This window comes from Sinocyclocheilus anshuiensis, unplaced genomic scaffold (assembly GCF_001515605.1).
Source record: "Sinocyclocheilus anshuiensis isolate Anshui unplaced genomic scaffold, SAMN03320099.WGS_v1.1 scaffold719, whole genome shotgun sequence".
NCBI lineage: Eukaryota > Metazoa > Chordata > Actinopteri > Cypriniformes > Cyprinidae > Sinocyclocheilus > Sinocyclocheilus anshuiensis.
In genome coordinates this window covers 1,420,288-1,439,328 of record NW_015552643.1, presented here as the reverse complement: position 1 = coordinate 1,439,328, position 19,041 = coordinate 1,420,288, and the positions used below count along the sequence as shown (strand labels likewise).

The following is a 19,041-nucleotide window of genomic DNA, read 5'->3' as shown; positions in this document are numbered from 1 at the left end:
CTCCATATCAAACTCTTTCCCATGTGGCATTTCCATAAAACCCTTGTGCGTTGATGTGAGTAGGTGGTGTATTGGCATAAATTTGATGATGTGCAGTTATATAATGGCCTCTGACCTATATGCAGCACGTGGATCTCTGAACACCTGCCTACAGGAGATGCACTGGGTGAATTAAAGTAGGTTGAACACACAATTTCACTCGCCGCTCAACACTGACTGACCCCAGCGCTGATTCCTGCTCGTGGATGGAGGTCTCACACCTAGAAGATGCGTAAAATCTCACCTCGGAGAATTTGTTCCACAAGTCATTTCTCGCTGCGTTTCCGTACATGTGCGTCATCAAGTAATCCTGCAAACAGACAGAGACAGAGATCAATATTGGAAGAGAAATAAATTGGACTTGGATGGGAACAGTGAACTTGGGAAACCAAATAAGCCCAAACAATAACATTACTAATCCTCTCAATTCAAGCTGAATGTATGCAAATTAGCAGCAGATGTTTGGGTGTGATTGGCTGTCAGTTCAAGGAGGACCATAAGGAGGCCAATTAGAGGCTGATTATGTTGTTCGAGGCGATGCTGCATCAGCATGTCACTGAATGAGTAACATACAAATCAGCAACATGATTTCTTTCAAGACATAAAAGATGGTCAAATTGTTTACATTAAAATAAACACAGGAGAAAACATTCGATTTATCCCATGAGTAAACATGTAAATACTCTTACAAAAAAAGCACTGTAGTAGCATATAATAATCATATTCATACACCATACAGTAGTTAAAGTATCAGTTACAGTACAGTATCTACATGTCACTCCATAGTACTTGCCATGTATGACTTATCTGTTATTACCAAAGTACATGCCTAAAAAGTATGGTAAATTTGGTGAACATTTATTCATAAGTAACGACTAATTATAAGTGAGTTTTGTGAAGAAAGGAAACACCTTACACTCAGCAAGGTGCATAATAAAAGTGCCTCGACATCAAACACAGACAAATCTGCATAGAAAAGTGGATGTAATATCTGTATTGTGGTGTATTATTGAAGCTAAGACACCGGTGGGTGTTCATTTCACTGCTAACAGACTTTAATCTGTTAAACGCCAAACGTTACATTATCAGTGCTTCTGTTCTGCCCTGCAGTCTCAGTGATACAGGTGGTGGACGACATGAAGAAGGAGTCTGACCCTGGAGAGCACATTTACATGCATCTGATAAGAACATCTGGTGGGAAGCCTCTTGGCTGCTGTATACGAGATTCCTCGATAACTCTTGAGTGACCGTGAACGATAAACCCGTCAACTGTAATCCGCTTCCTGTTGCTGGAGTCAAGAGAACATGCTGACAAAAAACTGCATGTTCCCTGCTAATACTGGTGCATGTCTTCTGTAGAACACAAATGGAGATATTTTGCAGAATGTCCGAGCTGCTCTTTTCAATAGGCCAAAAACATAGCCTATATTAATGCATTTAAACTCTTCTTAAGTCATAAGCTATCTTTGTGTGATAAACCGACCAAAAAGGTCTGTTTTTCAGTTTTAAACAACAATACCAGTACTCAATACCATTATTGTAGACACACTTCACTGGCTCTAAAAGAGGGGTAGATTTTAAGTGAATAACTGAAGAAAAAAAAAAAAGGATTTACAATGGCATGAGTGTGAGCAGATGATGGCAGAGTTTTCATTTTGGGATGAACTATTCCTTTAATAAGGCCATTATTTCAGCTTTTGCTTCATGAATCAAATCAAAACGGACACTTGTTGAAACGTGAACAGGCGTCATGCTGAGAGGTCTGAGCAAATTGCATTGGGATCCTGAAAGCGTGACCCAGTCCAGCTGGCCTTCATCTCTCTACATGCTCTGCTGAGCTCTCAGAGAGTCTGGGATTTGAGTCTGGAGCAGAACCAGATTCATGTTACCATCCTGATGAATCTGTTTTAAACCAGATCAATTCCTCTTCCTCTCTCACTCTCTCCTCCATCAGAGTTAATGCCCTGAAGCGAAGTGACCATGTGGTCCAATCTCGCCTCTGATAGGGCCGTCACAGTGTGTTGTCATTATTTTGACACTGATGTGTTCTGCTGACTGCGAAAGCAAGAATATTTTCATATATATATACAGTATATATATACAGTATCTGTTCTATAACAAGTGATAAATTGTATATTTAACCATTGTCTAGTCTCTTTCAGCAGATCTAAAAGCTGCGAGAATTTGAATTTGAATGTTGCAGTAAGAAATACCACTTCTGCTCATTTGCATAGCAGCGAGGGACCACCCAGAGCCATTTTATGTTGGTGTTGACATTTTCCAGTCTGCTTGGCATAAAATTGTGTATTTTAATGACTGTAGTGACCAAAACCTCTTACAGAGAGACACACGTGGACAGCAAAATCATATGCCTTAACAGCTGTCTACTGTCTGCATACTGAAAACATCATAAGGTGTAAAGCAGCATTCTAACCTAAAGTGAACCTCATATGACTGTCTGTATAGTGTTTCTCTACTTCTCACGTTCAATGATAGTCAATTACAATAGAGACTGGTGTTAGCATATGTTACTAACCTAATTTGATGTTGTAATAGGAAAAATAATATATAGCACATACAAAATTTAATTTGGAGGCCATATTTAATTCAAATTACACAACATTTTTTTTATCTTTTATGACTCTTTTTCAATGTTTTAATGCATCCTTAGGCTATTTTTAGTCAAAATAACTAATTTTTGAAAAGCATTGTTGTCAAGAGCGTATTGTGATTCTGAGAAGTCTGTCTAGATAGACAGCTTGGAACAGATCTAAAGATTCACTTCATAACTCAACAGATTCCAGTGGGATGGTTGTGTGTGTAATTAATTTACTCTAATTAGCAATGGCTAGTTTCTCCTCTGACACTCTCCAGGACAGAATAATATCCTGAACGTTCCTTCATCAGATATTATAACCACATTCGGTTTTGGTTTCTGATTCTGCAAAATCAAGATATATACAAAGGCAGACACAAGATTGATCGCTTTCGATATGTAAATACCCCGAAGCTAAAACACCAGTTTTCTGCAAGAGCCTTCACCACAACAGTTCATTATTCATCCAACTAAATGAGTTGTAATACAACTAGTAATACAAGATCAAATCAAAAGTAATACAAGAAGAAATATGTCTACAATTTTCTTGCATATGAAAGTCATTTTGAGGCAATGGAGGTAGATTGTTTGCTGAGGTGCTGTGTTTACCTATTCCTCCCATCAATCACTCAGAGACAGACAGAGATACTGAAAGTTCCCATAAGAGAGAGACAGAAAACAGTAATAATGAGGCGGAACAGTCGAGCCAGAGGGGCTGCTGGGAGAACAAGAGGAAGATGGGAAAAATGGATCTTCTCTGTGTTCCAGAATGTTGTGGAATTGAATCGAGGGGTATCTGGCTATTTCATCTGTGTTCAGAACGAATTATTAGCCCACAGCATCCGTCGGGAATCTCACAGACTGCCATTCTCCAAGTCAGGGACACGCTGAGAGCCGACAAACAGGACTATGAAGCACCGAATCCAGGGACGCAGCTTCCTGCGGTTCAAAATCACATCCAGAGGATGAAGATGGACTGTAACACGCTGAAGTTTATTTCTCCAGGGCAGGAGCGTACTTGTCCTCTGCTATTCATAGGTCAAGCATTTCACATTTCCAGCCGGAATGAATATTTCCTACATCCCATAATATGATCCATCTGAAAGTGGTTTTAAAAGCGATGGGCAGTGTGTGTAAATGAGACGCGAGCGCTTCATCGCTCCAGACAGAGCCCCAGAAGCCATTCAGACTTCATTTATGACTCCCTCTATTCTTTTATAAGAGACATTCATCCACCTGCATCAGCAGCCCATCCACCGTTTACTAGTGAAGATGAGAGAGAGAGAGGGATGGGTAATGCTGGTCTGGATGAGACTAAAGCCCGTCTGCTGCTTCTGAGCTGTTCGGCATTCACGACTGTCTGCTGCTTCAATTATGTAGAGACACGAGGAGGAGGAGAGATGCCACACAGAGCAAAAAACAGACACTGAGAGAATGAAATGAGCCTCGGTGAACAGACAAAGACAGACAGCAGACGAGAGAGGAGAACTGGATCACTGGCAGATGTGTGAGGTTGTATTTCTAATACTCAGACTTTCAGATCTACAGTAGAGCGGTTTAGGAGTTCATAAGACACTATATTGAGCATTTCTTGAGGAAGAAAGGAAGAAATGTGAGTATTACAAGGAAAAGAGGAAAATAAAACTAAACTAAATAATAAATGAAAGAATGAATAAACGAATGTAATTTTATTTTACATTTTTGGTGAGAAAGGAAAAATAAATAAATAAATAAATAAAACCTGTTTAATTTAGGAATTAACACAACATTTAAGAATTTAAAGATGAATGAACGAATGAATAACAGCATGATAAACTATAATAATTTTAAGAATGCTGCTAAATAATACAAGAATTTAACTAAATAATCAACAACAACAATAATAAAATGTAATAATACATTTTATTTTTCTACTTTCTACAGATTAATCACAATTACTTTATTGTGTTTCATTTAAAAATATATATATATAATAACCAAGAAAAAAATAATAATTAACCAATTCAGACAGAACTGCACATTATCTTGCTGTTGCATTAAAAAAGTAAATTGATGTTGCTAACAATACCACAGGTTTACTATACTATTGCACAAAACCAAACACATTAATTACAGTTATAACCCGTTCAAGATAAATGGATCACATACAGTATATGTGCATTAGACACATCAGTCTGCTGGTCTTACATGTATTTGTGCTGTGATATAAAGCTCATATGTGCAGATGTTACATCAGTAAATGAAGCATTAAATGTGTTGCTCTGCAGAAAACATGACCTGATTGTGCTTCCAAACACTAATAGCAACATTAAACCACAATAACAAAAATAACCCAGAAAACAACTCTGAAACTGTCAGATTTTTTACAGCATCTCAGGCATAAAGAAATACAATGAGAAGTTATGGATGTTTAGAAAAGTGATTTATGTGAAGGTGAGGAATCTGTACCTCTGAATCTGTGTGAACTCACACATTAAAGGAGGAGGGATTTGTACCTTTAACACATTTACATTTATTCGTTTACAGATTGACTCTCACTGGATTCAAACCTGTTTGTTCACAGCCCAGATCCTTTAACCACATTACAGGATGTAGTTTCATGTAGCAGCCATACGGTGTCCACACAGCCATTAATAATCTCTAATAATGCATCACGAGATCTGCTGCTCACTCCAGAGGAGCTCTGACTGCTAGACGGACACAGAAAGAGCTTCAGAGAACTTAAAACACTTCAGCTGGAGCAAATGACCATGTGACTATAAACAAACTGAAAAAATACAAGCCGTCTACTCAATATCAGCTACAGTACATGTGTTTTAATGCAGCGGATGTGTTTCACCATTACTGTAAACCGGTTTAACACAGAGAATGATTCTGAAACTTCTGATTGTAAAAGTTTCAGATATGAAATTAACTTCTGACACGAACACGTTTAATCACTTGTCTGATTGTGCTGCTTTCACCTCAAGCGTGATGGCAGCGCGTGACACAACAACAACAAGCTGTTGTAGCTCTAAAGATAAGAAATACATGTAAACCGACGCAACTGCACAATCTCCCAAACATACGAGACACTCAGAGCAACCTGAGGGGACTTGAACATTCACTGAGATATTCAAGTGTTAAATGGTGAGATTCATTTGTAACACATTCAGCTCACATTAACAGGATTTAACAAGGATTGAGTTTTTGAAAAAAATTTAAATTGAGAAGTATGTTAGGTATTATGCCACAATCCTCTTAAAGCTGCATTTATGCAGAATGTATAATTCATAAAGAGAGCCTTATAAACATAGTCATAACACATTAGGAGTAAAACATACATACGTGTGAAATCATCTGTGACCACAAAGAGAGAAGATGAAAGAAAACTATTGACTTACATTGAGGCCTCTCTGGAATAGTGCCTGTCCCATGACGTTAGCCAGCATTCGGATCAGAGCGGCTCCCTGCAGACACAACAGAAACACACACATTCAGTAAAAGCTTCTCATTTACACCTGCTCGCAAAATGTACATAGTATGAAAGTACAGTAATCCACCTACAATAGAAGTCAATGGGGCATGAAATTATGTAGGGTTAAAAAGAAAAATGTGAAGCTTGTATTTTTAAAGCGCATTTAAATAGCATTTTTAAATACAGTCCACTTCCTCATATTTGTATTTAAATTAAATGTAATTTATTCAGTCTTATTTTAGCAGTATTTACTGTATATACTAGTACAGTATTTTAATAATTAATATTTTGAATTAGTTTTCTAGTTTACATTTTAATATTTAAGTTATATTTCTATTAGTTTTTAGATTTTTATTTTTTCTGTTTAGCTTTGATTTATTTTATTTCAGTTTTTGTTTTAGTATGTTCTTTTTTTTTTTTAAATCATCCTCTAAAATTTTATTATATTTTTTTATTTAATATTTTATTTTTTAATAATTTTAGTTAGCCATAACAACTCTGAATTGAATTAAATTAAATTAAATTTATTAAAAAATTTTACATGCTTGTCCATCACAGAACTTGTTTAATATTTAATAAAAGATCAGTTATTAATAATGTCCCTGCTCTTTTTCTAGTAGCTCTTCTTTTTCAAGTATTCAAGTTTTATATAAAAAGAGACTCCATGACACTCGTCCTGCTGTTTTCTGCAGTTTCATAAATTTGTATCTTTTTGACTTTGAGTGACTTTGACATGCTCATTTGACAGCATCTAATTCCTATCTCCCCACATCCCATCCTCTACTGTCTGTGTGATGAGTGTCACTTCCTGTTAGCGCATTCACTGTGTCTGTGGATCAGCAGAGAGTCACGATCTCAAATACAGTCAGTCGTTCTGGAGCACATGAGGAAGATGTTACTCTGATACCAGCTTGTTCCCTATTTTAAGGAAGTCTCAACTGATTTTTAACTCTTTAATATAATATAATGAGAACAATAAACCACAATGAGGCAATTAAATTAAAAAAATTACCATGGTACTATACTGTTTTTTCTTTGAATAACCTTTGCATATAATGTAAATATACAAACACAATATGTTATACAAAATCACATGATTATATATGAAAGCATTACACTGCAGGTTCATATCCAGAACATCTTCATAATGGGCTCTCTGGCGAAATCTCTGCACTGAGTTATCAAATTCAAAACAACACTAAATTAAGGTTTTATAATTGTATTATTTTCTCATCTATGCATTTATTAAAAGTGTGTGACTGGTGAGCCAGCACACTATCAGCTGCTATAAACACATCTGGTTTTGACACTGTGCATGTTTTATTACACCTTTATTCTCCATCATTATGAATAATTCTTGCCCATTAAAGCTTTTGGCAGCTTGATTAAGAATCCCGTTGAAGACATTAATCCAAGACAGCAGGATATTTTAATCAAGGGATTTGAGCTCAAACAAACAACGCATGAAAGTGAATCAAGAAACAAATGTTCATGAAATCATTCATAGTTTTATGTCAATATAATAAGGCATCTTCTATTAACCCAGTGAATCCTGGTTACTGGTAAAGCTCAATCATAATCTCATATTCTGACTTTCTGCTAAAAGCAGATTAATGAAATGACATGCGACAAAAAACAGACTCACATAAAAGAGAAAAGTCCACAAATCAATACAGAGAATATTTATCTGAGTGGTTGTTGGGTGGCTTTTTACCATATTTGTAAATAACGTTGTCTGTCAGACGGATTTGAAATAAATTATTTAATTCTTAACATCTAAATTAGGCAGCAGCTAATGAAGGATAACATTTCCTATAACAAAATTACATTTACCTTTAGATATTTGGGTCACCTTAAAAAAAAAAACTGAAATATGCTTTTCTTAATGAACTGCAGCAATAATTTATCCCTCATATTTAACTTCAGAGAGAAGATCTTGGAGAAAGTAGAGACTTCTAGAGTAATCAGTGTCCTAATTTCTCAAGCTATTTATATCATCACTTAAGTGGACTTGTAGAAGAGAACACTGTGTGACCGCTGTCTCATAAGTATTTTCTGATGAGCAGTTGCTTCATTATTCAGACTAATACGAGCCTCAAAGTTTAATGTACATACACTACCATTCAAAACTTTGGGATCAGTAAGATTTTAACTAAGAAGTCTTTTATGCTCTTATTATGTATATTCATGGAATCAATAGCAAATGAGGCCTTCATGTAAATTTACAACATTATGGTGAATGTGAATACAGAAAAACAGACACAGAGAGAAAGAAAACAGCTGGTGATTTTATGCGAGTCATGTAATGTGCTCTATAAAATGAGAAGAGCAGCCATCTGGCCCATATGTGCTCTCAACAAGGTGTTTAAGTCCAATGATACTTCATTTAGATCCTGCTTATTAGCGTCTCAACATCATCACCTGCTGTACATGTATGGCGTTATTTTAATGACAAATGTTGAGAGCGCATTATTGTAGTGCGAAAGCACATTAATATAATGTGCCAGTGCAAATCTCTTTTGCTCTCGCACAAAACCGGACGCATACTTAAAACGTGTCTCTCCTCTCACTCAAACTGTGTCCTGTGCACTCACAAATCTCTCTGTGCTCATGCGCTATAGATATTAATTATTTTCGCACCTGAATCTTAAATCTTAAATCTTCTGATTTAAGACAGAACTATTTAGATATGGGTCAGATGCACTTTTCCCTAAACCGATACTTACGATTTTGAGACCAAATATAACACTATAATGAATTTTTCATATTTGCCATAACATTACTACATTCTGTTCTATGGGTTTAATGCATTTGCAGTTAATTACATGTAACTGTCATATAACTGTACAGTATATTCACTGTTTTAGAGGAGAGTGCCATTGAATGTGTAGCTAATATTAAGTGGATTTTCATGAAAAAAAAAAATTCAGAACTGAACAAACACTGGATTTAAAGAAAAAAAAAATACTCCCAATAAATGTCCAAACAGTGATGCTATTAGAGCATTTATTGTATTATATCTTGCATAATTTACATCTATCTTTGCATTTGATGTTGATTTGAGGAGCTGTTACTTATTATTGCCATCATACCAACTGAGAATTTATTGCAATGATTTTAAATTCAGTTGAGGTATCTGACATATTATGACATAACATTGATGTTTTATATGAAGTCTTTAGAGCCATAGGCTATAATATGTTGTTTTTAGATAAATTGCTCAGAGACCAACCAGTTGGACAGAGGTTATATGTACCTATACTTACGATTTGGAGACCAAATATAACACTATAATTAATTTTTCATATTTGCCATAACATTACTACATTCTGTTCTATGGGTTTAATGCATTTGCAGTTAATTACATGTAACTGTCATATAACTGTACAGTATATTCACTGTTTTAGAGGAGAGTGCCATTGAATGTGTAGCTAATATTAAGTGGATTTTCATGAAAAAAAAAAATTCAGAACTGAACAAACACTGGATTTAAAGAAAAAAAAAATACTCCCAATAAATGTCCAAACAGTGATGCTATTAGAGCATTTATTGTATTATATCTTGCATAATTTACATCTATCTTTGCATTTGATGTTGATTTGAGGAGCTGTTACTTATTATTGCCATCATACCAACTGAGATTTAAAACAGTGTATACAAAGTAGCCTACTTTACAAAAAGATGCATATGTGCATTCGCAGAAAAGATCAAAATACAAACATAAAAGAGATATAGTAAAACAAAGTAGCTACAATAACCAGTTTATGTTAAAACAAAAATACAACAATTAAAAATCAAGGTAAGGCCCTGCACAAATCTGTTTTGAGACTAGGCTACTTTTTAAAAGCGCATAATGATAACTTTTGACAACGTTTAATTCAGGTGCGAAAATAATTAATATCTATAGTGTATGAGCACAGAGAGATTTGTGAGTGCACAGAACACAGTTTGAGTGAGAGGAGAGACACGTTTTAAGTACGGTTTTGTGCGAGAGCAAAAGAAATCCGTGCGCAAACGGAGAGATTCGCGCTCGCGCATTATATTAATGTGCTTTCGCGCTACAATTATGCGCTCTCGACATTTGTCATTAAAATAACGCCATATAGATGCACCTGAAGTTTCACACTGATCAACCGCTTTAGGCCAGAGACAGCAGTGATGCCTGGTTTTGGAGCAATGCCTTATGAGTAACCAAACCTCTCTCAAAGCATCTCTAGCATGATGGATGTGAGAAAGTGGAGGAAAACCAACAGTCCAGTAGTTATGAGCAGGTCAAGGAACCTATAATGACCTATTACAGGTCCACGTCAAATCCATTCCCAACATTTATCTGTGCACTTATGAGTTTTCAGTTCTGGTTTCAACTCCTTCCTCTTGAAACATGCAATTGTATCCATATTTTGGTAGGGACATGCTTACAGTCATCCTATCAGCGTACTGAAGTGTTTCCATCAAAACCCAATTGCTCCCTAAAATGACATTCCCTAAACAGTCTCTCTGCTTGGCTGGTGCCCCGTAACCAAGGTGGCTTGGAGCAGAGAGGTATAAAATACTGGGACAGACAGATGGGAAGGTCATTATGTGAAAGTGAATGAGAATGTGAATGTATGAGCTGAATGCACACACATATTAATATAAATATGTATGAACAAAAATGAAACAATTTAAATAGTAAACTTTTGGTGTAAACAGTTTAGCAAAAGAATAGCTTGAGACTGCCTTTAGCACTTGGTATATACTGCCCTTAGTTTACACTGTATGTCCAGTCTAAACCACACATCAGGTCTGAATCATGACCAACAACCCACAACAATCTTCCAACTAGCTCATGATAAAATTGCACACAGTCGGTGACTCATATTGACCTGAAGATCCAAACAGATTTTATCAGCACGACTGCTATTTCAAAGTGTCATAAACATAGAAAAACTAGGTTGTGTTTTGCTGTGCTGATGACCTGTGTATTCATTTCATTTACGAGTGAGGCCTCAAGTGCGTCACAATAGCTGCATTACAGGCAACTAAGCCTGGACTGGAATAGCAGTATGCTAATTTCTAACACCATTATGTTCAAACAAAAGCAGATCTAGAGGGAGAACTGTTTGTCCTTGTATTATTTCATCAGGTTGTTTTTCTTTAACAAACCTGAAAGTGGATTTTATTAAGAAATGTAAGAGATATGTAGACATTGAGCAGGTAACAAACAAGAAAATGTGTTTTGTGTAGCATCATAATGTATGTTACATGCTACAATAATTAAACTGACAGTCATCGATATACACTTAACGTATACTGATATCCAGATCCTAATGTAGAAAAATGCCTTCAGAAGAACTGCAGGATGGTTACTGTGGGATGTATGGGAACTGTGGGAAGCTTTTATACCTGGTCAGAAACAACTGGAATTGCGTCCTGTTCTTTTATTTAATATGAAACAGATTAAACAAGTAGTAAATGTCCATAAAATGTGGAATTTCTTGGTTTTGTGAAACTGTTATCAACGGTAATATTGAGCAATCAGAGTATCTATAGCACTCAAATGAACTGTGAAAGGATTGTTGTTTTCTGCTTAGTTGAATCTTGACACAAAAAGAAATGCTCAAGATCTTGTGTATGTGAAAATCATTGAAGAATTGCCCTCATTTTAAGGCATTCAGATCTGAATAGCATGAAAACCATCAAAACTCTCTCTATATAGCATATGAGTATGTGTGTATGAGACAAATCTTTTGTGTCACATCACATCAGTTCAAAATGATGGATGATTCAATGCATGAAATGAACTGAATACTATAGCGCTCACTTCTGCGCAACAACTCACCATGTTCCACTTTGGAAAGAGGAAATCAGTACCGATGTACTCGAAATAATGAGCGAATCCCTCCTTCAGCCAAACGTCCTCCCACCAAACCGGTGTGACTAGATCCCCAAACCACTAGAAGAGCAGAAATGAACAATCACTCATCCAAAGAGAAAAAACAGAGCGACCATATACAAAGATAGATTTTATGTTCACTGTCGAAGAATAACAACATTTTTTTGTTGTTTTGTACAAGAAAAGTGTTTATGGGTATTCTGAAACCAAACTTTATTTGGACAAAATATTCAATTTAGAGAAAAGAAATATATTACAATCCACGCTCCTATTCATCCAATATCTGCAAAAGCATATTGCATCTAGTGGCAAACACATTTTATTAGAAAAGTCCAATACAGCATACAAAATACCTTGTGCTCTTCAGAAGTAGAAGTGCAAATAAACACTCTGGTTTAACAGAAAAGTTGTTCACAAAAGGCTTCACAGAACATTGAGAACACAGCGGAGCTTCTGAACTATGATTAATAGTGGCTTACTCCCATCTGGAAGGTAGAAAGAATCCAAATGACCCCTGCCATTGTGTGCAGATGACAGTGTGCAAAACAGGGCTATTGAATGGAAAAGATGCAACATTGCAGTTCTAAATGGGCTGAATATTTTCCAGACTCTGAGGCCGTCAAGCAGATGTGCTACTGAACGCCGGATCTCATTGTTGCAGCACACAAACCTCTGTAGGAGTCAGACCTCTTTCATATGAACACGACATCATTACAGCAGCTCAAAGCGTCTGACGGGACGTTCATCTGTGACTCAGACACATGGACTGATAGCGTGGAGAGAGACAGCTGGTATTCTGCTCTCAGAGGAACCTTCTGCTAGTCACACATCAAGTGACTTCCCATAGGTTTACTGTCTTTTTCTGCCCTCTTCTGATTTATCAGATGTTCTGACGCTAATGACAGTGAACCAGGATAGTGAGTCACATCACGTCATTTATTGCGTTTAAAAAGACTGAGCTTTGCCAAGCAAATGGATTGGTATAGTGAAATCTTGAAGAACGACACAGATAGTTCAACAACACTAGAATGTCAATGAACGGTACGAACTGTGAGACCTTCGCTCAATTATGTCTGTGAGATGAAAGCTAAACCGAGGGATTCTGCAGCCCACCTGCTTTATTAACAGATACTCTGGAGGAAGTCGTGCAGGGAAGAGTTCACACTATGCCTCTATACTGCAGTATATAAGGGACGTTTGAAAAAGGAGAAAACCTTCAACGGCATCATTATAAAACAACCTTAAGTTGCATTATATATTATTGACATGAAGTCTTCAAACAACCTCAAAGTCTTGTACTTACCTACAAATAATTAAATATAAGTGTCCTTCATTGACATTTAACAAGGAGGTTCAGACAAGGTCTGTCTGGTTTATGACTGCAGGGCAAAGGTCATTGCCTTCTCAACTGGAAAACCCCAGGAAAGAAGTCCTTAGGCTGTATTTTAGCACAAGCTAAATATTATATGGCTCACAGACTCAAACCTCCCACATAAGCACCATGGTCTAAAATCCCTTACAAAAAAGAAGTGTATTAGTAAAGTTTATGTATATTTTGCAAGTGTACTTTGTAGTAATATCAATGTACTAGTAGTACAGTTGTAAGTGAAAAAATTTCAATACTCCGTGGGACTAAATTGGCCATATTTTAATTGATAAAAGTGTCATTTTAAATACACTTTAAATATTAAAATGTTTATTATAAACATATTTCATTTAAAATGGCAAAGTATTAATAAAAATAAACATTGCACCCACTATTAAGTCTTTTATGTGCTTATTACAGAATTTCATTTTTGGCTTAGCAACATGCTAACATCAAACTCTGAGAGTTAAACAATGGGAACCAAATTTGTCATGTACTTTACATTAACTGAGTTAATGCCTATACAGCCTATCAAATCAGCCACTTAATGAGGCTTAATTTCAATGAAGATTCTTCCTTAGAAGGCAGCTGTCTTTGTAGAAAGCTCACTAGGTTCTGGAACAGAGCCATCATCACACTTCTTGTTTGAGCTAATAAAACAAATGACTGTTTATCCTGAATCTCAGTAAACCTGAACTAAATGAAACTGGAAACTGCTCCAATGTGAATATTTGAAACCCTCTGTTTTGAGTGACAAAATTAAAATATTCAGTATTCAGAGTGAGAGTGTGAAATCCCCAGTGTCCTATGTGTTTACAGACGCCGTCTTTTATAAATGAGGCGAGAACAAAACACCAGCCAACAGACGTGAGTCATTTAGACATTTATCCTCATATTTAATGTGTAACTTATATTTAATGTCTAATGGTTTGAGATGTATGTGACGTATAAGAACTGAAGCCTCACGTTTTCTATCATATTCAAACCCAGAGGGCAGAATGTCACCTCCCCATTTGGTGGAAAATAAGAAAACTCAACATCAGCTGCATCAGCCTCTAATAGGCTCGTGTTATTGGCTGAATAACTGCATATGAAGGGCTCTGGCAGCATCATTTAATCTGAGAGGCTGAAATGAGATGAGAATTTAACCGTGATTGAGCGTCTGTGACATATAAACCCCATGGAGGAGGCAAATCTACTAACAATCCACTGCTACAGCATCTGACATTAAAATTAGCCAGTATATAGAGAGAGGTGGTCCTGAGCCCCAGAGAGCCAGAGGATAAACTTATACAATAAAAAACAGAGCCTGTCGTCCACTAATCAATTATCTGTAGGCAGTCGGAGCGAGCGACGAGATACAAATGTGATTAATCAGACTCCAGGCACTTTGCCACCAGCTCGAGTTATTAAAGCACAGACAGACCTTTTAATATATGACATAGCGCTGGATGAGGACTGATCTAATGCATTCACAATGAATCACTGTTGCCAACTCTCGCAAGACAAATGAGCAACCGCAGCTTCAAAAACAAGCCCAATATTTTTTGATGATTTATTATCATTAATATTATTTATTATCAATTATTTATTACCAATAAATGAGCCTGCAACATATTCAACTGAAACCACCCTTTTATCTGAAAAGGAAGAGTTATTTTACAAAATTCAGCAAACTGCAACAAAGCAAGAACAAAACTCATCTCCAATCACCAGTGAGCAGAACAGGATTGGAGAGATGGAAAAGGAGAAAAAACACAAGAGCTTCAAAGGGGAGCTGTAACACAGCCACATATTTATAGCCTACTAAAATATAGGCTATTTGAACCGAATGCATAGGCTACTCTTAGTATTAGTATAGGCCTACTTGTTTTATATTACAGCCCATGATAATTAATACATTACAAAAACATTAAAAAAAAGCCCAAAAAATTAGGCTACCTTATGAAAGAAAGTCATACCACTCCTCTACATCTACTACTACTATCATCACTTGGATTATAGTGTCACGTGCCGTGATTTTTCTTCAATCCCTCATTGAAGAAAAATCACGTTCACAAAGAAGGCGCGTGAGGAGGGGCGGAATATTTGAGAAATTACGCTACAGCACTATTATTGCACTGGTTGGCTATAACTGTGAGCAGACAGAGTGTCAGTCAATGCATTGGAGAATACGGCGAACATAAATCAAAAGAAACGAAGTTGCTCGTCATATTTTCCTAACAAGCAACCATATTTTTTTTAATAAACCCAAAAAACCGCAACCCAGAATTTTTTCACGCAGCTTTACAAAAAAAGAAGCCCAAAGTCGCGTAGCGATATCAAGCAGACTTGGCAACTGCAATGAATGTGTCAATTCAATACGACAGGTGAGCATAAGCCCTGCCCACTCTGACGCTTTGAGTTCATCTACACTGGACAATAATTAGCCGTGTTTAACTCCATACGAAAATGATTCGCATGAGACTGAAGCAGAGAAACAGTTTGAATAAAAAAATGGCGTCTTAATTAAAAACATAAAGATGAGCAGAAGCTCTAGAGAGCTGCGACACAAAAGAGTGAAACAGCCTAAGGTGGAATTCAAAACGTGTGACGGCTAATCTCTATCTTTTACTCTCTCTCTCTCTGTTTATTTTTCTTTCTCTTATTCATAAATAAGCACACTTACTCTCTTTCCACACACCCACACACAGTTGTGTTTGATGTTTATTTGGACTGTTTTCATGGTTAACTGACATCCTAAGTTAGCATTAACACACTTTCGCTATTTTGCGTTTTGTCGAATTGATGGCAAATTTCAGGCACGTGCACATATAGACATCAAAGGCGGCTTGAGCATCTTCCCTTTTTCTTCCTCGAGAGAAATTGCCCCCCTTTTTTTTTTAAATAAATGAATATATGTATATATATATGTGTGTGTGTGTGTGTGTTTCTGTTTGGCACAGCTTTCCCTGTCAAACAAATAAAAAATCAAAATATCAGGTCGGGTCAGGAAATGCTTTTCTCCCTCCTTGTCTCCCCAGCACAGCAGTGTAGCATCGGCACATCACAGTAACTAACAGGAAGAGAACCGCAGAAGTGAAGCCCTCACTCCCTTTCCAGTTGTGTTTGTCTTGCTGTGGAGGTGAGTGGTGATGAACAACAGACTAAGCTACCTGTGCCTCAAATTTACAGCTAATTATCCAAAATAAAATGATAGTGAATTTGTCTTGCTAACATCCATGACTCATGAGAGCTACCATGTAACTTAAGTTAGCTAAAGTTTAGCTTTGGTCTAGTAGGTTAGACCAGTGTGCGTTCTTTCACTGCATGATTCAGTTTATTAAAATGCATTTAGAATGATCACAAAAATCAACATATGGAGGCAGAAATGTATATATTTATATCATTTCATATAGTTAATCAGTATCACGTGAAGACTGACGTTTTTTTCCACCAAAAAGCAGCATGATTGCAAATGTGGTATTGATTTAATACAGCAGTTCAATAAACAAGAATTTAATATTAAGACTGTTTTTGCTCTATTTTGCAAACAAATATAATTCCAATTTGCGTCTCTGAGCAACATGACACTGTTTTGTTCCTGAATGAATCAACCTTTAAATGATTCGGTTCAGTCGCAATGACTCACTTAACAGTGACTTGCTGCCACCTAATGGCGGTTTTAATTTCACATTTAAAGTATCTTTTCATTTAAAAAATAATAATAATTTCAAATATCAGTATTCAACGTTTTATGTTTAAAATATCAAAGCAGTATTAATGCATTTGTAACTGCAGGTTAAATACATTCATGTCCTACATTAAACAGTGTGTAAATGCATCTAAATGCCCCTTCTAATGAAGCTTCTGTGTTTTCTCTGCATTGCAAAGATAAATTTTGTCAATTTTGCAGAATATCAAAAACTTTAGGAGTCAGCTGTCCAAGGTAGTCCTTAAGATAACAGCACAATCAAAATATAATAAAATTATTATTAAAATAAAATTAGCATTCAGCACAAGCAAAATATCGTCTAATTATCATTATCGATAACATCCCAGAAAATATCGAGATATATTTTTTGTTAATATCGCACACCCCTAATATATTTAACGTTTTGTTTAGAAAAAATTAAAATAAATATGAGAAGTGCCCTTTTTTCCACTTGAGCTCCTGCCCCTCAAAATGTCTGTGCACGTCCCTGGCAAATTTGTTTGGATTTCATATAATCTCATTAGCACATTTTCGTACAATCTGCTTTGGTTTAGGTGTGGGGTTATATCCGTACATTTTTAAAACTAAAAATCATGTTTCCAAACGAATCACATCATAGAAATTCATAAAAAACACCACTTTGTAAAATTGATAGATTTTTCTCATAAGATCAGGTTGGTAAGCATACATGCATTTGCAGTGTGTCAGAATACAAGATGCGTTGCAACACATTAAATGTGTATTGCGATCTCAAACACTTAAATGAGACAAAACTTTAACTTCTCAACTGTATAAGTTTATTCTGTATTTTTAAAGCACAAACACTAGATTTCAGCTTTACAGTGTGCTGTACACATCATACATAAGTGTGAATTCAGTGGGGAGGTTAATGTAATGCAGGACAGTATTGGACATATTTCAGTTTTCTGCCTGTAAACAGCATCACCAGTGAATATTATAGTTCCAGCCTCCGCTGCTGCTTCTTTCAATTATCCCTGATCATAAAAAAGGGGTTTATATGCCGAGAACAGTCTGATCTGGGATACCCTCATGAATTTCAGCTCTAAAAATATCAAATATGCACGTTATTGCTGTTTCTGAAATAATATCATGATTTCATGCTCCCTGTGAGAGTGTTTTACTGTTTAAGGTTCAGAGTGAGTTCAGACAGAGCTGTATTATCTGTGCAGAAATGAGAGATGAGGGGATTGTCTTCCTTTATTTCCTTCTCCCTAAAAATATAACAAAAAAGAGAAAACAAATGAAAAAAGAAAAGAAGAAAGAACTGCAGACATGCTGTTTCGTCCCGCTCATTGAGCTTTCATCCAAGCAACGGCATCTAGAACACAATGCAGAGCTGCAATTCAGCAGCACATGAGAAATATGGCAAGCCGTCTTTACTTTTATTCCTTCACAGGATATGAATTCTTGATATCAACAATTCAATTTTCAGTAGTTAAAATGCTAATTCTTGATATCAGGAATTAAATGTCAACTAGTAAAAAATATAATTCTTGATATCTGTAATTGTATTTTGAAACACTAGCTTTCTATTTTTTTTTTCTATACTATCTACTTGTTTTTCTTTGTGTGTGTGTGTGTGTGTGTGTGTCTGTATATGTGTGTGTGTGTGTGTGTGTGTGTATGAGAGAGAGTGACAGAGACTCTGTGTGTGTGTGTGTGTGTGTCATGTGATTTATTACCATATGACAACAAGAGATATTAAAGATATGTTAATGGTATTTCTGGGATAGTTCACCCAAAAATTAAAATTTGTATTTGTTTACCCCAAACAAATATGATATGTATTTATTTATTTATTTATTTATTTATTATTTTTTGTTTGTTTGTGGAACACTTAAGCATGATTTTTTAATTATTGTCATGACTTTATAGTGCATTATGACCTAAGATTCTTTGAAACATAAGGGATGCTTAAAAATGTATATTTTCATGTGTGTATATATATATATATATATATATATATATATATATATATACATACACACACACA

The 19,041-nt window shown here is 35.9% G+C and overlaps 1 protein-coding gene across 1 annotated transcript in view; it reads right to left on the bottom strand.

Annotated features, from left to right (window-relative positions):
* The window catches only part of LOC107666938 (thyrotropin-releasing hormone-degrading ectoenzyme-like), a 136,171-nt gene that overhangs the window by 34,393 nt on the left and 82,737 nt on the right, over nt 1-19,041 (bottom strand). Inside the window, exons 5-7 of the mRNA XM_016458468.1 lie at nt 11,914-12,027; nt 6,019-6,084; nt 284-349 (exon numbers count right to left, since the gene is read on the bottom strand). Of these exons, the coding sequence (XP_016313954.1) occupies nt 284-349; nt 6,019-6,084; nt 11,914-12,027 (246 nt within the window). The remainder of the gene's footprint in view (nt 1-283; nt 350-6,018; nt 6,085-11,913; nt 12,028-19,041) is intronic.